At 50.7% G+C, this 22,134-nt stretch overlaps 1 protein-coding gene across 2 annotated transcripts; it reads right to left on the reverse strand.

Annotated features, from left to right (window-relative positions):
- Nucleotides 1–273: 273 nt before the first annotated feature.
- GABRP (gamma-aminobutyric acid type A receptor subunit pi) lies at nt 274–21,445 on the reverse strand. 2 transcript variants are annotated; one of them, XM_080676674.1, is made up of 11 exons: nt 21,275–21,444; nt 20,290–20,320; nt 17,717–17,813; nt 17,205–17,323; nt 12,607–12,674; nt 11,930–12,147; nt 9,168–9,250; nt 5,701–5,838; nt 5,098–5,250; nt 4,427–4,614; nt 1,878–2,303 (listed from the first exon to the last, which is right to left on the reverse strand). In XM_080676674.1, exons 2-11 carry the CDS (start codon nt 20,312–20,314, stop codon nt 2,001–2,003), a joined length of 1,392 nt encoding a protein of 463 aa, XP_080532800.1. In that variant the 5' UTR covers nt 20,315–20,320; nt 21,275–21,444; the 3' UTR covers nt 1,878–2,000. The 2 variants fall into 2 exon arrangements, with proteins under 2 accessions (XP_080532801.1, XP_080532800.1); XM_080676675.1 differs by lacking the exon at nt 20,290–20,320 and having other exon boundaries at nt 274–2,303; nt 21,275–21,445.
- Nucleotides 21,446–22,134: the final 689 nt, after the last annotated feature.

The following is a 22,134-nucleotide window of genomic DNA, read 5'->3' on the forward strand; positions in this document are numbered from 1 at the left end:
CACGGGGCCCAGTTGCCTAATTGCAAGGCAAGTGATACAGTGCAGGGAGGTCGAGAAGGGCATTGACTGTCTGTCGCCAGTGGTTATTTTCCTTGGCAGAAGATAGTGTGTGTGTGTGTGTGTGTGTGTGTGTGTGTGTGTGTGTGTACTGTCTGGGGTGGGGAACATGAGGATAGAAGAGTATGAGCCACTGAGTTTGTACTACAATTTATACCTTTTCCAAATAGGATCTTACAATAAATGAAGATCAATCTATAGATGACCACTTGCTTTGGTGGGTAGCTAATGTGCTATATTTATTTCACAGTTTCACATATTTATAGTTTTCTTCATATAATGTTTAAATGGGGTTTCAAAGAAGATATTTCCTTTTAAACCTTTTTTAAAAAAATCACAAATATAATTGAACCATACCACTACATTCCATCCATGTCAGTGACCCCATTCCTTTTAGAAACATTTTGTTAAAAGTTCAGGCGATCAAGCCCATAGGAACGAAATTGTGAGAAAAGCATCATAGTGGGGAAAAGGATGAGAGCCTGTGGTATAGGGGCTTAGAGAGGCAAGATGAGCTTCCAAAGCTATGGTTTATTTCCGAAAGGAGGGGCAAAGGCACCCATTCGTTAGAAAAGGGAGCTAAAGAACTAAAGATGGCAAGATTCTTTAACACGACTGAGACTGAACGGGAAGCCTTTATCACGGCACACTTGCACATTGCCACTTACACTGTTGGCTGAACTTGGCCATGGACAGGAAGAGACGCACGCTGTGCTTCTCATTTTAGGGTGAGAGTGGCTGGACTTGGAAAAGACGGCTCACCTGCAGCCTGAACACAGGTTCTGTAAGAAGGTCCACTGTTCCTCAGAAAGTTCAGGACCCAGGGCCAACATTCTCCTGCTCTTGCAGTTCAGCTAGAAGGCTCAGGGAAATGAGCATGGCCACGCTGGCTAGTGCTAACTCACGTGTTTCTGGGAAATGCAGTTCAGTATTGAGTAAGCATCATTCCTGGTCATTAGAACCTGGGGATGCAAGCTTCTCCTGGAAGGACGCAGGGGTCTGCTGCTGGGAATGAGTAGCAGATAGAAATGGACTCAACAACGCAAGTCTTCACGGCAACAGTCCACACTAAGACTCCCAGAATAACTAAAAAAACACAACAAAACCGAACAACCTCCATTTCCATCCCTGATGTGGGGAAAGAGCTCCAGCAATATTGAGGGTTGGCGTGTGTATAATGATAAAGGGATAAGACGTGTCAAATGGGGAATAAAGCCCCAGAGCCCTTCTAGTTTGGGGAAGCCACTGTATCTTAGAAATAAGGGGTTTATGTGTGAGATTATTGATCCACTAAATTTTTCTTCTCTTACATCTGACTTTTCAGTGGTAGGACTTATTGGAATTTGGGGACAATTCTGTTGTGGTATTAAATACAGTATTAAAAACTCATCTTGGTGTTGAGTTAATACAGTGACTTTCTGTAAATTGACTTAGGCCCACATTGCCTTTGAATCAAAAACAAAAAACTAGAAAAATGTTGCTCCCTAAATAGGCAACAATGCGTTTTATAAGCACTACGTAGATTTAATAAATGGCATGTATGATTAATTCAGAAATAACCCCTGCCACTTGCGGGTTACTCAGTACATGGAATGGCCTCCCTCTCATATTTTTTATGTGAGGTAAATGCAGACAGGGAGCCACTGAGCAGGCAGCCAACCCTGAGTACTGTTTGTAATCCTGGCTCCATGGGGATGTCTTTGGTAAAGATAAAAAAGGAATGGATTGATGTTCCTGTTACAAGACTTTGTAATGCTGGGACGTCTACAAGCTTAAATAATGGTTGTGGGGGAGGGGGTCCATTCTTTGATAATAAATGCTAAATTGTTACTTTAGTTATTTGTAGCACCATTGGGTTAGGGTGCACACTTGGCTTAGAATACCATTTACGTCATTATTTCCTTCTATTGAAGTCCTATGGCATGCAAATTTTTAATGTCCACTTAAAAATACATATAATATGCCCAGTAAAATACATTGGCCAGCATAAAAACCAAAGGAAACAGTAGTTTGGAATATCGATCAACATTACTGGGGTTTTGAATTGTGAAATAGTCAACAATCCTTCCCATCTTATCTCGGAAGACAAACTTGAACTTGTCACTGGTTTTCATAGTCAAGTTGCTGTAGTCAACGTTATCACCAGAAATTTCAATGGTGGCAAAGCTGATCTTCCGTTTAAAGCTGGAGATGGAGCTGTTGATGATGTTAGTAATATTGACTTCTTCCACCTCCTTCGGCATCCCCTAGTTCATAGACAATGCAGTTAGCTGGAAGGCTTGAGTCAGCAAAATAAAGAAGTGGGTATTTATATACTTGGAGGCCTAAGTATTGCATAATTAGGTTTAATAGAGCGTGACATTGAGTGCATCGGAAATTGGCTGGTAAACCAGGCTTAGCAGTCATCTTATCCTGCTTGTAGGCACTGATCCCTTCTCTTTAGCTTGTGTGATGGGAAGAATGACCATTGTTCACTCTAGCTATGCAGAGCTGTGTACTAAATGCTAAATTCACAGCTTTGACGTTAGCTGGCCTGGGTTCAAATTCCATCCTGTCTCTCACTCTTGTGAAATTTTAGTCACCACAATCCCTTTGACATTTTATTTCCTTGCCTGCAAAAATGGTGATGATATTAATACCTACCTCATGAGTCTGATGGGAAGATTAAGTGGTATAAATTATGTAAAACATTTAGTAGGTGTTCGAGGGATTTCATTCTGTTTCAGGGAGGGGGGAGTAATTGATTATGAGAAATAATAGAAATCAGCAGTGTCTTGAGGTCTCGTCACAAACAGAAATAGTGGTGCTCCTTGACATTCCAGGGAATTGCCATTCGCCAACAGGTTGGGGTGACATAGGATGTGAGGAGCGTAGTGACGTCAGAGAGAACCGAGTATGGATCCTTGGCCAGGCCACTTACTAGATGTGGAGTCTTAGATGAGTTATCTCATTTCTCTGAGTGGTAGGTTCCTAAACAGTAAAATCGGGATAATGATGGTACCCATCTGATGGGTTGTTGGGTGGACTATGCGAGGTTGATAAGTTGACTGGCACACAGCAAGTACTCTGGAGTGAAGTTACTATTACACACATGGCAAAATAAGGGCTTTCTGGGTCTTCAGTGATGGATCTCAGTCTTTCTCTAATTCCCTTTTTGGCAATCTACCAAATTCAGATTTTTTTGGTAATTAACCACTGTCTCCTTAAGGAAGAAAACAAGGGAAATCCATGTCTACCTTGGCTGGCACACATGATCATATTTGCCTTTGTCGCTTGGCTAGCATGACTGTGTGAAACACTGTTCACAATAGGCGAACACCAGGGAAAAGACACCTGGTTCTTCGGGCTCCTCCAATTCTTCATTCCCTCATCATTAGACCCTGTGTAGTCCTGGCACTCTGCTAAAGGTGGCACTTCTTCTGTACTGGATCTCTATCCCTTAAATTTTTTTTTTTTTTTTTTGCTTTTTAGCATGAGCTTTCATATGCCAATGTCTATCAACTTGGGCTTCCAAAGAACCCCAGGGTTCCATGGGCCTGGAGAGCATGGTTATTAAGAGCATGGCCTGTTGCCCACTGCAAGTGGGAATAACAGGTAAGTATCAGCCTTGGGAGCCAAGGAGAATTGGGTTCACATCCACGCTCTATATCTTCCTATCTGTGTCCCCTGGGAAAAGCCCCTTCCCCGTCCCCTACCTCAGACTCCACAGGTATAAACATGAAAAGGGCCTTACTGGGTTGCTATGAGCATTTTAAAGGATATAATATTTGCAAAGGGCTTGGTGCTGTGCCTGGCACATGTAAGTGCTCCATAGATAACAGCCATCATTGTTCTGAGAGCTGGGCCACATTTCCAATTAGCAGAAAAATATGCTAATCAAGAAATTTACCACAATTTGATTTTTTCATACTTTTTTTTCCCAGTAAACCATTATTTGTATAATTTAAGAAAAGAAGAATGCACCAAAAAATTAAATAGTAAATACAGATTAATCTGAAACTTGTAAGTAGCTGATCACATTTGGTTTAATATTGGTTTTTTGTTGTGTTTTTTTTTTTGTGGATGCTTGTCCTTGTAGGTGTGATTTTATGTTGCATACAGATAACAGTTATTTTCTGCTGGAAAATGAAACGTATTACTATCTCACTGCATTTGGTGAAAAGAACAATCATTTTCAAAAGGCATCATGCCTTCCAGAAGCTCCTACCTGAACAAGATGAGAGTCACTGGAGCAAAGTGAGTTATGGGGGATAGGTGAGGGGTGGGGTGGCGAGGAGGGTATGGAGGGAGTAACCAGGTCCAGGCCATCTCTACCGACCAGCACATGGCACAAGCGGTGAATCATATATAGGGCCCTCAAAATTCTTACCCTATCTTTGGCCGCCATCTGCTGTAAGGAGCTGTAGTGGGCGACTGCGTATTCCAGGAGGGCCCCAAACACGAAGCTAAAGCAGATCCCCAGGTACACGTCGATGGCCTTTATGAAGCAGTTGGTATTGGGAAGAGAAGTGCGGGACCCGATCATCAGTGTGGTCATTGACAATACGGTGGTCACTCCTGGGAAAACAGGCAGGCAATGTTCCCCCGCCAGTGGCCAGGGAACCTTCCACCGTTACCTGGGAGACCGTCTCCATTCAGGACGTGGCAAGGTGGGGACAGGACTCAGAAATGGAACAGCGCTCATTTTGGAGAATCTGTGGCCTTCTGGAACGGGACTGAATTGTCCGTTTTGTACAGATATGAGCCATAGGGTTTTTAAAATGTTTCACCTCTGACTTCTCATTAGAGGGGGTTGGTCAGTATGCAAAATAATTGGCAACAGACCATCTAATCACAACAGTCCCTTACCTGTCACTATAAAATGAAGTTTAAAAATGTACTACTAGAGTAGTGTCTCTCTTTTTTTTCCTCTCTTATTTCGCTCAAAAACCAGCCCCTGGCACTGCCCTGTGACTATCCATGAAAACAGTGGCAGGAGAAAGGAGGAGGGGTCGGACCTGGTAACCCAGCTCTTAGAAACCTCAGGTTGGAGCTGCTCACCGATGCAGGTTCTTGCAGGAACGGAATCGAGGGAGATCCAAAACGAAACCCAGGACAACACCACGAGGAAAGTGGAAGGAACATAGGTCTCCAAGATGAAGTACAGGACATTCCTCCGGAGCTCAAACTGCAGGACCAATCGCGTGTAATTTCCTGAGCGGGGAAGTAAGGGGTAGGAGCTCATGTCTGCTCTCAGGGCGGTGGCTTCCCCGCGGGATGTTTAACTTCGCTGCTTGTACAGTAAGCCCTCTGTTACCCACCCCGCCTAGGAGTCAGGCATGAAAGGAAATGCTGTTGTGCCAGTGGGATTTATAGCGGTGCTGATTACCACCCCACCCCATGATCCTCTTCCTGTGCCTTTCTCTGTCATATCATCCCCGCAGCACATAACTGCTGGTGACTTCTCACCTACCTTGCCAGACTGTGAGCCCCTTGGGGGCCGTTTCAGTTCTGGGTGTGGCGCAGGTAAAAGTATCCATTCTAAGCCCCGCGGCCCCGCCACACTACAGAGGGGCTCCTAGGCCCCGAAAGGACAAAGCGGAGAAGAGATCCTAGTTCGGACTCAGTTATTTTGCTTTCGTGCAATTTATCCCAGGAGTTTACCCGTCTCCTGCTGCGACCTGGTGACCAGGGTGAAGTACCGCTGGATGGTGTACTGCGCCAGCCGCAGGTTCTCCAGGCCCCGCACCGAGTCGTTCCCGCGCAGCCAGCTGAACTCCACGTCGCTGCCATCGTAGCCCCCTGGCAAGGAGCAGAGGCCTGGTCAGTGCCGGGAGGTGGCAACTGAACTGGTCCCGGCAACGCTACGCTACGGAGACCGCAGGAGCTCGTCGGGATGGTGCCAAGTCCAAGGATGAGTCCGGGTGACACGTGGCACCGTTTCTCACCTGTCACGGCAGCGTCTACTCGGGATGGGATGACCTGCGAGCACCCTGTGCCTGCCCTTGAGCGCCAGGTCAGTGCTAAGTACGGACCCAGCAGACGTGATCTCTCTCATTATTTAAATATTTATTGGACACGTGTGAACACACGAGGTCTGTGCGGGTAGTGCCTTCCAGGACAGTCTGACACCCCCACAGTGTTCCTGGGGACCTGGAAATCAGGCTGTTCCTATTTCCGTGTGGGCAAACAATGCAGCACACTAAAACTCTGCTGCGGGCCACTTTATTGATGTCAATAAACACAGGCATTTGAGAAATCTCCAAGCAGTTTGACTAATTGAGTTGATAATAGTAATAGCTGCCTTTTGTTAAACATGTATGTTCTGACAAACTTGCATGGTAGATATTTCTATTTTTCTTCATTTTTTTCAGATTAATTAAAAAAAATTTCAATTACAGTTGACATTCAGTGGCATATTAGTTTCTGGTGTATGGCATAGTGGTTAGCTATTTCTATAACTTACAAAGTGATCCCCCCAATAAGTTTAGTACCTGCTCGGCACTATATGTAGTTTTTACAATATTATTGACTATTCCCTATGCTATACTTTTTACATTTTCTGAGATTGGGATGGATCGTATAGTTGAGATATATATATTATACTAGAGGCCCGATGCACGAAATCTATGCAAGGGCCTTGGTCCTCGCAGCCCCAGCTGCCTCAGCCCTTGCAGCCCCAGCTTCGTCCGGAAGGTCGTCCGGCCGGACGTTCTGCTGTTCGGTCTAATTAGCATATTAACTCTTTATTACATAGGATAGGATTACATGGATTTTGCCATTTGACCTAGTATTCACTCCTAAGTATCTGCCAAGAGAAGCCAAGTCATGTCCACAAAACAACTGTCCACAGCAGCATTACTCATCACAGCTAGCGGGTGGGAACAGGCCAGAGGGCCTCCCACGGCTTGTATGCGTTTGTATGGAATGTCGAGGAATAACGCAGTGGAAGGGATGCAGTACTGATTCACACGCTGACACCTCAGAAACATTATGCTAAGTGAAAGGAGCCAGATGCAAAAGACCACATAGTGTGGTGATCCAATTTATGTGAAATATCCCTAACAGGCAAATTCAGAGACAGAAAGGAGGTTAGTGGTAGCCTGGGGGCTGGTGGTGGCAATGAAAGTGATGGTACATGGGCACAAGAGGTCTCTGTAGGTGACAGAAATGTTCTCACAACAAAACGTTGCAGTGGTCGCACAACTTGGCCAACTTACCACACATCTTCGAATTGCACACTTAAAATGAGTGCATCGTATGGTCTGTAAATCTACCCCAATTAAGCTGTTAACAAATAGCTCTTGGAGTCAGATACTATTATGTTTCCCAGTTCACTCATGAGGAAACCGAGGTCCAGAGATGTCGTTCTACTTACCCAAAGGCACACAGCGAGTGATGGGAAAAGCCCAGAGATTCTGGTCTTTCCCCCAGGCCTCCGTTTTCCCAGGCTACTGGGAAGGGGATGCCAGGGCTGGAGCTAGCATTCTGGGGACTCTTAGCTACGGCATCCACTGTTTAGAACAGCCGTGGGCAAACTACGGCCTGCGGGCCGGATCCGGCCCGTTCGGCTGTTCTATCCGGCCCGCAGAGCCGAAAGAGCGGAGGGTTCTCTTGCTCTCCCCTCCGCTCCTTTACTTTGAATTTATATTAGTTCACACAAACACTCCATCCATCCTTCTGTTCCGGCCCTCCGGTCCAGTTTAAGAACCCATTGTGGCCCTCGAGTCAAAAAGTTTGTCCACCCCTAGGTTAGAAGCAACTGGCTCCCCTCCAAGGGCAAGGAAGAAGTCATGAGCTCTTAGAGGGTTTCCAGATAGAAACTATCTGTGGACTTTCCTTTAGAAACATCTCCACATTTACTGAAGGGAGCTGACCAAATAGGCCTAGGATCCCAAAGAAATAAAAAGAAAATGAACTAAAAAAGTGAGTCCTACCAACTTGGACAGTTTGCTTTGTGGGATGGTATCAATTCTTTTTTAGGGATGGCCCTAAACAAGGACAAAACCCTGGGAGAGGTTTCTGTACCCGAATAACTGCTAATAAACACTCAACGAAAGCTCCCTCTGCTCATGGGGACGCAGAGAGCTGGGCAAGCGGAGGGCTGAAGTTTCCCGGAGACTCTCACTGCTGGGATGTGAGACAAGAACAGCCACACACGGAGGGCCATTACTTTTGCCATGGAGGGCGGCAAAGGGGTTCTTGGCTTGATAACCTCACGTTGTAGTCTGCCCCCCAAACAGCTGTTTGTTCCAAGAAGGCTATGCACACCTTTAATCAATACGGTAATGGATCTGCCGGTCTGAGTCTTGGATTAAATGCCTGCCTCTGAAAAATGACTGTTGCCTTCCAATGGCTGTGTTCTTAGATGTTGGCCACTTGTGCCCTCATGTAGGAAGTGCCTGCTGGTCTCCAGCGTGACCAGGGTTTTTCCTCCTCAGACAAGCCACGCCTTGAGGCCTTAATGAGTCCTTAGCTGTGGCACTGTTTTCCCAGGACACCTATCACAGGTAGCACTCCCCAGGGTTGGTGGGCATTTCAGAGAAGTCCACTAGGGAACAATGGCGATTACCCATCAACACCATTTGAGGCACATCCGCGCCGAGTAGCTGCTCGTTCTTCATCATGAGCAGGTCCCTGGCCTGCAGTTTAGATAGATGCTCACCTACCGGCATCACTGCATTAAGCTTTATGTATGTCAAACAATTGCTTTTGGAAGTTGAAAGAAGTTGTATGATAAATGTCCAGGGTTGCTTTGTGTACTTGTCATTTCTAATCTCTGCTGTGCCCTTTCCGGCGTCCATGCCTTCGCTGATTCTGAGTCCCCTTCCTAGTCCTAGACAGTTGTGGACAGTTGTTTTGTGGACCCCCATTTCCTTGGCTGTCTTGTCCACTCTTAGGGGGAACTATTCTATTTCAATGCACAGTGGTCCTCCCCAAAATATGTAATTTTGGGAAGTTTGGCTTTGAGCAGTCTCCAAGTCTCTCTGGACGTACAGTCAGAAGGGTCAAATCTGGTGTAATCAACATCAAGAAAAGAAAGGCCACTGTGTACAGCACACTCGTGGTGAACACACAGATCTGAGTCACTGAGGAAAACCAGCTCCGGGGCCTGCGGGACATGTACTCACAGCTTTCCAGTTGCAACTGGCATGTCTGTGTGTCCATGGGGTATTTAGACAGGTCCATGTTACATGCCACAGTCGTTGTAATTCTAGAAAAGGAAGAACAGGTTCAAAACAGTGTTATGAGGATGCTATAGAACGTATGCATTCCTTCTAAGGGCGCGCCCTGAAGACTTTCGCGTTGAGTCTACAGTGAGTGTGTGACTTGGAACCCGCATTCGAAGCAGTTCTCTGTGCTAAGCAACACCTGTGAGGCGCGGTGAACGCCGGGGTCCAGAAGGAAGGAAGAAGTTGGAATGTTGGCAATCCAAAAGCAAACTTGCAACAACGTTGCAGAACAGAATCACGCATTGGCTGGTTTGAGATGCTTTTGCATCCAGTTATTAAATTTCACCTTCATGACAAAGCGGGAGAAGCTAGACCAGAGATCACTGTCACTGCCGTCACCATTGGACAACAGACTCAGGGGCTCGCTCAGGCGCACACAGCTCTTGGAGGCAGAGCTGGGGCTGGAGCCCGCTCAGGAGGCTGTACGGTGCTCGAGGTCCCTCCCTCCTGGAGGGATCAGCATGCAGAGGAAGTGAAGGCTTGGAAGGGCACCAGGCACTGTGGCTCTTAAGGACCGACAAACAGAAACGTGCGACGAAACATCGCTAAGCCCTCCCAGTGGAGAGTGCATGGGCAGACCTTTCCCTTCCTTTTTCTTCAGTGTCACACGATTTTATTAAGCACCTTTATTTATTAAGCGCTGTGCTGGGTGCTGGGGAAAGTGGAAATGATTACCGCATGGTGCCCGCTCCATTAAGGGAGAGAGACTCGCAACAGCTGCAATTTACCGACCACGAGTCAGTCCCTGGGCTCCCTGCTTTGTGAGCGTCATCTCTTTGCATTTCTACAGCGGCTTTATGAAGCTGGAGCGATGATAATTTCTCTCCTGCTGCTGAGAAAACTGAGGCTCAAAGAGTCACCTTAAGGTTCCAGGGCAGGACAGATTTCCCCCAAATCTGTCTGACTCTACAGCAGCCGTGGGCAAACTACGGCCCGCGGGCCGGATTTGGCCCGTTCGGCTGTTCTATCCGGCCCGCGGAGCCGAAAGAGTGGAGGGTTCTCTTGCTCTCCCCTCCGCTCCTTTACTTTGAATTTATATTAGTTCAGACAAACACTCCATCCATGCTTTTGTTCCGGCCCTCCGGTCCAGTTTAAGAACCCATTGTGGCCCTCGAGTCAAAAAGTTTGCCCACCCCTGCTCTACAGCCAGGCTATTAACCATCACCCATTATTTGTAATCCTGTACATGACAGATGTGTTATGTGCTATGATACAGACACATGTACACACTTGCACGTGCACACACATCTATGGGAACACAGGGATGGGGGACATCAATAGGCATTAATGTTGATTAAGTTGGTTGGAGTTGGGGGTCAAAGGTGAGGTCTCATTAGGTTTCTTTTTTAAAATTTTCTTATTGATTTAAAAAATATATATTTTTATTAATTTCAGAGAGGAAGGGAGAGGGAGAGAGAGATAGAAACATCAATGTGAGAGAGAATCATTGATTGGCTGCCTCCTGCACACCCCACACTGGGATTGAGCCTGCAATCTGGGCATGTGCCCTGACTGGGAATTGAACGGTAACTTCCTGGTTCATAAGTCTAGAGTCAACCACTGAGCTATGCCAGCCTGGCTTTCTTGTTGATTTTTAGAGAGACAGAGGAAGGGGGAGAGAGAGAAACATCGATTCGCTGTTCTTAATTATGCATTCATTGGTTGATGGGGATTGAACCCACAACCGTGGCATATTGGGGATGATGCTCTAACCAACTGAGCCACCTGGCCAGGGCTCATTAGGGTTCTTGAAAGAGGAGTTGGGGTTTTGGCTGGGTTTTTGGCAAAAGTCAGTGCAGCCGAGGAGGATCAGATGAATAATGCAGAAATTCATTTTGTTGGTTAGCTCAGTCTTTGTTTTACAGCTCCGGCCTCTTATTTGGGAGTGTTTGGTTCCTGGCCTTCTCCCCAAGGCCTCTGGGAGTATTCAGTTTGCATGAGCAGTGATGAGTCACCACCCTTCACCCCCGCTGCCCCCATTGATTACCTCGTGTAGCACCACAGAGCACCTTTGTGGTTTAGCCAACTAGTGTCTTCATGAGCAATTGGTGGGGAGAATCTTTTGGCCTCAGGGATTGGGGAAGGGCCAAAGGGAAGCCCGTGGCCACCGTGGCAGAGGCCTCGGGGCCCCGCACCTGGACTCTCTGTACAAAGACGACTGGGACACGTGGAGACACATTCTGGAGCTACCCCATCCCCAGGGCCCCGTGAAAGGAAAGGCCTTGGTATGGCCGTCCCGCGACCTCCTTCCCTTGCTAACTTCCTTCTGCTCTTTAGGACTCGGCTCAGAGTACTGTGAACGCATCCTCTCACATCACCCCAAACCACGCACCTACTCCCAGCCTGGGCCCCCGCACCCTGGACTCGCTCTGCTCCTGTGTCGGTGTGGGGACAATGCCTGCCTCCCCCTGTCTCTTCAGAGTCCAGCCTGGGGCCTGGCACAGAGCAGCCGGTCAGCAGATGCTGTGGAACCACACTGAATGGTGGGAGGCCCTTCTGGCTTCGGGGCAAGGATGGACGAGGGCAGGAGCGTGGGAAGGGGCCTCGGAAGGGGCCTCGGCATGGCTGTTTGAGGGCCGGTCCCAGCTACTCAAGATGAACCTGTGCCCTTTCTTGCACCAGTCCCCCCTCCCAGCCCAAGGTCGCAGGTGGCCACTCACCTGAGGGCATACAGGACTGTGCCATTGGAGAAGAGGCGGATGAGCCTGTTTCCCACGGTGACCTCATGGAGGAAAGACTTCTTGGACTCCACAATGTAAGTGTCTGGCACCCAGAGGAACTCCACGAGGCGTGCGTCCAGAGTGACGCTCTTGTTGCCTTCGAACACCAGCCGCTGGTCCGTCCAGCGCTGTCTGAGGTAGATGGTGGCCGTGTAGTCCTGGGGGCGGGGGGTGGGGTGGGGTGGGGGGCAGTGGTGGTAGAAATGGGTGACGAGAGAAAGATTCCGAAATCGGAAGGGGTCAAGTCTTACTCCCCTCCCCACTTCCCTGGGGTCAAGTACACAGGTCTACTGTGGTAGACACTGGTGAGTAGTTTGCTTGGGGCCGTGGCCTGTAGCCGTAAGAGAATGAAGCACCTTATTCTAGATGGTAACTCTAGAATGGGAACCCCGATTCTTATCCCGCACTACATGTACCCACTCCACTCCCTCGATTCTCCCCTCCTGGCCTTTGAGTCCACTTTCCTCCAGGTACTCGGTAGATCTGTTTCACAAGAATCTTCCAGAGTCTGAGTTTCGGGGTCGGCCCCCACCTATGTAAGTCTGTTCTGTTTTCACATCCCCCCTTAAACACAAGGAGGGGGACCCTTCGGTGGCAGACGGCGGGGCTTCACTTACCATGTTACTCTCTGAAATACTGTAAATACTAGCGATGTCCAGAGTCAGGGCTATCTGAACGGGCTCTCCTAAGATTGAAGAGAAAGCCAGAAAGACTTACATAGGAACACTGACAGAAGGCTTCTAACACTACATCAGCATATGTGTATATATTTTGTTAATCCTCCCCCAAGCATGTTTTCCACCAATCTTTAGGGAGAGTGGAAGGGAGAGGGGGAGACAGAAAGAAACATGGGTGTGAGAGAGACACATTGGTTGCCTGCCACACTCACCCCGACCAGTAACCGAGGTATATGCCCTTGACTGGAATTGAGCCTGTAACTGAGGAATTGAGCCTGTAACCGACGTATGCGCCCTTGACTGGAACTGAATCCGGGACCCTTGTAGTCCACAGGCCGACGCTTTCTCCACTACGCCAAACTGGCCAGGACTATTTTTTAAATTAGAAAGTTCCAAAAGTAACACTTGACTGTTGGGAAATCTGAAATGCTTTAGAACAGTGATTTTCGACTGGTGTGCCGCAACAAGTTTTAAAACATGTAATACCTGACTATTCAGTTAGGGGCACTGACCTCTTTTCCCTTAGATTGTCAAAAAAAAAAAAATCCAAAACAAAACAATAGCCAACACAACAATAGTCATCTGGTGTGAACATATCAAAATTATACCTATTTTTTTTGTTGTTATTTTGGAAAAAAATACATTTTTGGTGTGCCACAGAATTTTATTATTAGTTTATAGGTGCCATGAGAGGAAAAAGGTTGCAAGTCGCTGCTCTAGAAGTAGATAAAATACAAGTTAATTTCTACGCTCCCCCCTCAGGAGAAAACTTCCGTAGACTGTGCCTCCCTCTGTATGAGAGAAATGCACAAATATATAGTTCGCTTAATGTAAGGGAGACCACACTGTATCAGTGCGTATTTTAAAGGCGACAGTGGTGCTTGCTGTTTTGTATGTGGAGGACTTTTCCTGTGGTGCTTGCAAAGGACTAATTACTTAGAAAAGTAATTGAGATTTGGTGCACAGATATCTTCCCCCCCTTCAACTAAGTAAATCTACCACAAGATGGCATTCAAGACTGCTCATGCGTGAGCTCTCAAGCACCTATGGTACTTTCCCCCCTCTGCCCCCTTCCTTTTCTCCTCAGGAACCCTAAACTAGTCAGAATCCCAGAACCTTCCCCACTTGGGCCAAACCCCCGAGAGGGCCAGGCCCAGCTCCGGAGCCCGAGGCCAGGCCAGGCCAGGCCGGGGGGGTTTCCTCCTCAGCTTGGGGTGTGCGAGGAAGGCCCAGGAGTCAGAAAGAGGTGAGTTTGGCCTCAGCTTGGTGACCTGGGAAAAGTTACCAAATCTGTCAGAACTGTACTTTTCTCACCTGTAAGCGGGGGTAACACCAAGAGCACCATAGGGTCATGAAAAGGGCTGACTGAGATGAAGCCTGTGATGGCTTCTTTGCAAGGTGGGGATAAGAGGGACTATACCTCAAACGCATGCCCAGCTGGGCGTGCCGATGGGGCTCAAAGATAGTTATCTGCTCAGGCTCCCAGCATAGTGTCTGTCACGTAATAACAGGCGCCCAGTCAATGGCACCCCTCCCCCCATAATCCCAGCTAATTCTGGAAAAGGAACAAGTGTACTGACCAGGTTAATAGGTGCACTAATATTTCCTTGCAATAAATGATGGGGGTGAGTCCGGGGACTGGGACAATGCAGTGACCAGGAGAAGGAGAGGCAGAATTCCAGGGACACTTTAAAAACAACTGATCAGTGGGAATCCCACAAAGCGACCAAATTATTCATCAAAGGAACCCGAGCCATAGAATGCAGGTAGGAATTTGGAAATGGAGTTTTAGAGCCGATGCAATTAAAAATAATGTAGTAATACTTGTTCTTAATACTTGCTAGAAAAGGGGAGATCTTTGGGGACAGACCCTGGAAGGGGCTGAAGGAGTGTGACACTAGGTGGCTTTCTACCCAAGGCAAAATGGTGCAGCGCCAGGAAGAGAAACTCGGAGTCAGAGTGTTTGGATCCCATGCCGGCCACTTCATAGCTGTGTGACCTTGAGCAAATTGCTAAACCTCTCTGTGCTACATACAGTTTCTCACCTATAAAATAGAGCTACTCATGCCCACCAGCAAGGGTTGGGCTGGGAAGGTTACGGATCTATTTGAAGTGCCTGGAACCCAGTGGCCGGTTGGGTCAGTGTGAGTTGCCTTCCCCGAGGCACGTGGAAAACGGGAAAACACACAAGAGCTCCAGCCCCACTGCGGTTTTTATTTAGTTTGTTTCCAGATGGTCTCGTCCAGGCCCGGCCTCAGCTGGTGCTCCCGTGGGCCAGCGCTTGCTCTTCCTTTCCCTTGTCTTACAAAGCAAGCTGTGCCACCAGAGGGCAGCTTTCTCCTAGGAAAGAGGTCAGAGCCAATTCCTGGGCAGTGCTCACGAGGGCCTGCTTGCAAACCGGTGCTCTGTCCAGCTCAGTCCCGGAAAAATCCTCTGCAGGTCTGTGTCATAAAGACCTGGGGATTTTAGAACCTGGATGGACAGACATTACAGAGAACAACGACCCCTCCCGGGGCCTCCAGGCTGCCATGGGAATGTAGGTTCCTTAAGGAGCCAAAGTGCCACAGGCACAGAAAAGGGGCCGGGGGTGTGCTTTTTGGCTGAGCATTTTCACCCGAGGAGGACCTGGGCCTCATGTGCCCTGGGTCAAGGTTCAGAATGGGCACCTTACCCAAGGACCCGACATCTTTCTGGCCGGTGAGCGGACAACAGGAAGAGCAGTGGCCTGGCCGGATGGATCCGGGAGGCAGAGACATGGAGGGGAGGATGTCAGATTCACCTGCTTATTGTTAGGGTTCAGCTGGGCCTGGAAAACCCAGAGGAGGTTGGAGCCCCCTGGGTCCCTTAACATAAGGACCTCAGGTCCTGACTGTGTGGCCATGAACATGGGTCTCAGATCTCTTACCGACGGGGTGTAATTCACCCAGGGCCAGCTGCTGTGCTCTGAAGTCTGTGATGGCATTTGCTCCGAGGCCACCCTTCCCTTGACGCACCAGGGACTGAGTGCATCAAGGGGACTAAGGCGGACCTCTCCTGGAAGGCACAGGGATGGGAGACTCCTCTGATGGGAACTTCGGCTCATGGACTTGCTGGTGGCCTTTCCAAGCACATTGGGAAGTCCGCTGCTAAGATACCTCCTCCTCCCTGCTTCTCTTCCCTCCCTCCGTCCCCCAGAGTCAGACCTGTATTGCAATCTGATGACGCTCCAGCTTCCCCCTTTTCCCACCCTATAGTCCTTCATAGGTATTGCCCAAATAGTGTCTTATACAGCTGGCCGCCTCTCAGTCTCTGCTTCAGAGAGGACCCGGACTAACCCACTCATCCTAGACCTGCCCAGAGAATGTTATCGGCTGACGGGAGGAGCAGGAAGCAACGGGGATTAAAATAGACGGCGCCCCGATGACTGGCAGGTACCGTGCTTCGTGTGTATACCCTTCCCTTCATTCAATCCTCCCTGACAGGTGCATGGCATGTCCCCAGGTTGCAGAAAGGAAAACGGAGGCTCAGGAAGCGAAGGTGCTTGCCACACAGTAGAGCCAGGAGCCAGCCCCAGGCTTGTTCAAACCCAAGGCTCTCTCTACTACTTTCCGCTCTGTGTGGCGTGGCAAGAGGCCACCTTAGTTCAGTGTCCCATTTTATAAATAGAGACTGAGACCTGCGCAGAGCTGTATAGTGGGTCTCGTTACCCCCCTGCCACCGCATTCTTTCAGCAAATATTAACAGCGTCCTCTATGTCAAGTCCTGAGCTGCTGCTGGGGTTAGTGAGGTTAAATAAAGCAAGACACTCCCAGGGGCTGCAGCCCAGAGCTGAGACAGGCATAAAATCAGCGACAGTGACAGCATCACCAGGTGATGGCTATGATTTGGAGTTATGTTCAAAATAAAGTGTGAAGAATGGCGCCTGGCGGAATCCAGGAAGGCTTCTCAGAGGAGGAGGCCTTTGATCTGAGACTTGAAAGAAAATTGCCATTTTACCAGGGAGTTGGGTTGGAGGAAGCCGCTCTTGGCAGATAAATGGCTTCAGCAAAGGCATGGAGTCCAGGGAGGCCTCGGAGGTCAGGGAGCATTTGGGGCACACCTGTGCGGAGGGCACAGGGGGTGGAATTGGAGGTGCTAAGACCGGCAGACAGATCGAGGCTGGGCTGGCAAGGGCCTGTTGTGCCATGCCAAGGGTTTTGGGCTTAATGGTGACGAGCGGAGGGTGGCCCTGAGGGGCAGGCGGAAGGCGGGAAGACCAGGTAGACTAGTCCTGGTGAGACGTGGCCGATGCCTTGAATAATGACACCGGAAGTGGGGGCAGAAGGCAGACAGGGAGAGGTTGTCTATAACCTCCCTAGCGAAGAGGAATATTTCTTTAAGCTGCAGGTGGGGAGACCAAGTGCGTTCTCCACGGTCGCGGGAAAACTCATTGCGGCTGCGCTCATCCATCACTGCCAACCTCCCCGGCTGCAGGTCGGCACACAGAGTCAGCCACCCCTCCTGAACCTCCTCGGCTCCTGTCCTTCGAATTGATGTCCTAGACAAAAAGGATGACTTACCGCCAAAATTGGGCCTGAGAAACTTGTTATAGCCAACAGTGAGGTTCTCAAAGCCGGGCAGGGAGAGCTTGTCGCTTCTGCTGACCTCCCTGGGGAGCCGGCTCCCCTGCACACGCATCCTGGAAAAGAAAGCAGGGTTCGTGCACACGCCTGTTTACAGGTGGATACTGTGTATGCAAACCTGAGCTGTGTCTGCGTGTACATGTCTGGACCCGTGTACCAGCTGTGACTTTCCCGAGGAGAAATCTCTACCTTTCAGCTGCCGACTGGACATGGCCCTACCCCACTCCATTTGATTGCCCACTTGCCCTGCTGTGGTGATTTGGGGACCCTCCAAGGGTCTTCCCAATAATCACCAGGGCGCTGTCCATGTAGGACCACTTTGGAAGCCCGCGTTCTCCAGGGAGAATAAAGGGCAGGCAGGCCTGTGGGCCAGGGAGCCGCCGCCTCTCCCACCGCGGGCACAGACAGAGCAGTTCAGGCCAAGGCCACTGTGGGGAAGCAGAGCTCACCTTCCGGCCAAGAGACTCAGGCACAGCAAGGCCAAGCAGAGACTCTGTCTCATGTTGGGGAGCCGCTGGTGCAGAGAGGAGCCCAAGGAGGAATCACCTAGGGAAAGAGGGGGGCAGGTGGGAGGCAGACAGTGCAAAAGGCTCACCCCCTCTCAGTGCAGCCTCTCACCCCGTCTCAGCCCAGCCTCCCACCCCCTCTCAGCCCGGCCTCTCACCCCGTCTCAGCCCAGCCTCCCACCCCCTCTCAGCCCGGCCTCCCACCCCCCCTCAGCCCGGCCTCCCACCCCCCCTCAGCCCGGCCTCCCACCCCCTCTCAGCCCGGCCTCCCACCCCCCCCCTCAGCCCGGCCTCCCACCCCCCCTCAGCCCGGCCTCCCACCCCCCTCAGCCCGGCCTCCCACCCCCCCTCAGCCCGGCCTCCCACCCCCCTCAGCCCGGCCTCCCACCCCCCCTCAGCCCAGCCTCCCACCCCCTCTCAGCCCGGCCTCCCACCCCCCCTCAGCCCGGCCTCTCACCCCCTCTCAGCCCGGCCTCCCACTCCCCCTCAGCCCGGCCTCCCACCCCCTCTCAGCCCGGCCTCTCACCCCCTCTCAGCCCGGCCTCCCACCCCCTCTCAGCCCGGCCTCTCACCCCTCTCAACCCAGCCTCTCACCCCCCTCAGCCCAGCTTCTCTGCCTGGGCATCGCCAGTGACAGCATTTCCCACCAGGTGTGGGGAGCAGCCTCGCTCACACCTTTGGTTACATTTCCTGCTTCCCTCGTGCCCCTGAATGACTTCCTGTAGGAGGATCGCAGTTTAAATCCCACCCAACGAACGGCCGAGCCCTTGCTCAGAGGGTGGCTCACGGCACCAGAAAGGCAGCCGGCCCAGCCTGTCCTGAGCCCGAGACCGTCCTACCCCGGCCTTGTCCTGACTCTGCCGGGAAGGATACCCCAACTATGCACAACCGATCATGCCAGGTGCCCCCTTATTTACCTGAGGGTCTAGGCCTGTTAGGCAGGTCACGGACACAGGAAATGAAACCTCCCGAGGGCCCCCCATGTGCCAGAGAATGAGTGGGGTGCTTCCCACAGACTGTCTCCCCCGGTCCTCACACGGCCTGGTGAGCTGGGCGGATCCCCCCTGTACAGACCCCCTCATGTGGTTGTGCTTCATAGAAGTTCCACCAGGAAAACACTTCTGACTCACTTTACTGCAATCCTAGCACTAATGAGCAGTCTGAACCCCAACTCTTAGTATCTCCGAGGCGTGCCTGCCCTGCCGTGAGCAAAGTGCTGGGGGGACGGTCACCCACTAGTGAATGTCGGGGGGAGCTCTGAGGCCAGGGCTGGCTGCCTCCTTTGTGGAGCCAGGACGCTGGCTGCCCCTGGACCTGCTCCTGGGCTGCCCTGAGGCCACTGGGGGGAGGGGGGCCGAGCACCGTGCATGGCCGAGCACCGTGCATGGCCGAGCACCGTGCATGGCCGGGACTGACCGGTAGGCCTGGCCCCGGCCTGGCCTCCTTTGGAAGCTGCTGTCAGATTCCCGGTGAGAGAGCAGCAGGCAGCCTGCCGGTCGCCAGCCGGTGGTGAGGCAGCAGCGAGGGGTTTGAGGCGGGGCTCAGGCCCGGTCCCCACAGGCCCAGGGTAGACCCGCCCTCCTCGGCGGTGACCTCTGTGAACCCAACCACTTCCTACAATCGGCCGTTCTAGGGCTTATAGGGGTGGGCAAACTTTTTGACTCGAGGGCCACAATGGGTTCTTAAACTGGACCGGAGGGCCGGAACAAAAGCATGGATGGAGTGTTTGTGTGAACTAATATAAATTCAAAGTAAAGGAGCGGAGGGGAGAGCAAGAGAACCGGATAGAACAGCCGGATCCGGCCCGCGGGCCGTAGTTTGCCCACAGCTGATAGGGTGTGACTCAGCCACTAACTAAGGAATATTATTTTACTTCCAGAACAATGCATGATCATTGCAGAAATGAAACCCAGAGATGATGAAGTTAACAGTATAAGTCTCCGTGCGTCCATGTGCGTTCATGGATTTAACAAATGACAGTGAGGAAGGCTGGGCCATGGAGGCTCAATATCGCTGTGAACCTACAACTTCTCTAAAAGTTAAAGTCTGTTAAACACCGTTAAGTCCTTCCCTCACTTCTCTCTAGTCTCACTCCTCCAGGAGAACCAGGTAGCGGGTATTTATTTCATCTATGCATCCCCATGGGTATTTATATACACGTATATTTTTGCATAAAGAAAAAATTAAAAAGTAAAAGAGAGGTGATAGCATGCATTTTTTGCTATTTACTTTTTTCACTTAATAATAACAGCAAACATTAAAAAATACTTTAACGCGTGCTTGCCCTGTGCTAAGAACCTCTCGCATCCTCACAACAAATCTTTTGAGCAGTTACTGCCACTCTCTTCATTTTCAAGTGAAAAGACTGAGGCTGCAAGAGGGTTACACACAGTCCCCGGGGTGCACAGGAGGTGAGAGGCCACTGAGTCCCAGCAAGCTGACCCCAGCACTTTAACCCCTGAACCACAACACATGCCCCCCCCCCCCAATGCCAGCCACATGGTCCCATGTCGTACCTAGAGGTCTGCCTCTCTTTGTCATAGATGGCTGCAAGGTATTTCAGGAGATCAGTATCCCAACATTTATACAGCACATGTCCTAGTTACGAATATTTTCAAATATTTTTATTGTTACAAAACCCCATATGTCAGCTCCGATAACTCTGCACTCCGTCATATTTCTCTCCCTCAGCCCTCTCCTTCTCGCTCATCAAAAATACCAGCTCCGGACAAAACATGATCAACCCATCAATGGTCATATTCCAACCTTCTCCCTTCGGCCCATGGCCCACTCCCTGGCTATCCTGTCCCAGCACTGCGTTAAAGAGCGAGTGACTCCCGTGCCTTCCTCCGTCCCTTCATTCCATTGACCAGAGGCTTAAGGAGCTCCTCCTGGGAATGAGACGTCACCGGAACGGCTTTGGATTTCACAGGCTCCCAGGGGGCTGACGGCACCTTTCTCTGGACTGGCTCTGAGAAGCAGAGGTCACTCCAGTGTGTGGGGCTCCACTCCCGTTCCCAGAATCTCCCTCCCATGAATGCTGCGAACCCCAAACGTCTCCCTACTCAGGCACTGTTCCCATCATCCGTCAGCACGGACAGAAGCTGTCGGGAAGCAGGAGGGACGCCCACGTGAGGCTGGGGTGAGGGAGGCATGTCACCACAGGTCCTCCTTGAGAAAATCACACGGTCACCTTGTGCGGTGCGGGCCCCGGTGGGCAGCACGGGCAGGAACGCACCTGCGGCTCAAGTGCCAGAGCAGGAGCTGGGACCTAGGCTCTGCCGTCTGCTCGGAGACCGTGTCACTTCTCCCTGAGGGTTAATTGTCCCCAGTGTAAAATGGGGTAATAATCAGTAGTTCTTGAGACAACGGGGAGACCTGATATTGGGTGGGTGCTCTGCAAATTCCAGGCCCTGTGCCCTCCCCTCAGCCGCAGCAGGGCTTGTATTTGGATCTCCTCCCCCCTCCTCCCTCCAAGCACCAAGAGGGCCCAGCCCTTACCAGACAGCTGCTGAGGCTGTGTTAGGGCAGGTCCTTCGGGCCTTCAGGCCGGGCTTTCAGGCAGGGCATGGTCTTCTGGGTCCCCGAGGTGCTCCCCATCCTCAGCCCTGACCTCTTGGATGCCCACACACAGACGCTCTCTGATGGAGTGGCTCTCTGTGGGAAATGGAGCTGCAGGACCAGCTAGGGCTAGGGTTAGGCAGATAGGTGGGCGGGGCCTCCCACAGCCCCTCCCCTGGGTGGGGCTTTGAGCCAGTCCTAGGTGTCTGTGGGAATTGCCCAGCTCCTGTTATGACTGCTGGCTGCCAGGGGGTTGTGTCTCAGCTATGTTCCCAGGCCATAGAAGAAATTCTTGAGATCAAAGACCCATGAAAGTCAAATAAAGTGCGTGATCCCACCCGCCACGCCTGGAAGATGAGTCGCAGGTTGTCTGAATTTGGAGGACACCCCTCTATCCTGATACAATGGAATGGGCGTTAGCAGTATACATATATGATCTTGGGCAAGCCTAGTCACCTTTCTGGTCCCCAGCTTCCCGTCTCTGAGACAGAACTTGACCATTTCTAGAGTTCTGATTCCCGGTTGTGCATTGTAAGAGCATGTTGGGGATGCACAGAAAGCAATGTCTATATGAAAGGCGGCTTGCAGATCCCTGGAGTACGTGCTTTCCAGGCTGGAAGTTTCAACAAGAGCCATAGGGGCCAAGAGAATGGAGGAGAGAGGCTGAGCAGCCAACCAGGACCAGGGGGGAGAGCCTTTGGGAGCAATTTGGTAGATTTCTGCATCTCCTCTTCCTCATCCCTATCCCTCCCACAGAGGACTCTTGAATTCCCTGGAAAGTCCTTTAGAGCATCCTTCCT

Source organism: Plecotus auritus (assembly GCF_963455305.1).
Source record: "Plecotus auritus genome assembly, chromosome: 6".
Taxonomy (NCBI): Eukaryota; Metazoa; Chordata; class Mammalia; order Chiroptera; family Vespertilionidae; genus Plecotus; species Plecotus auritus.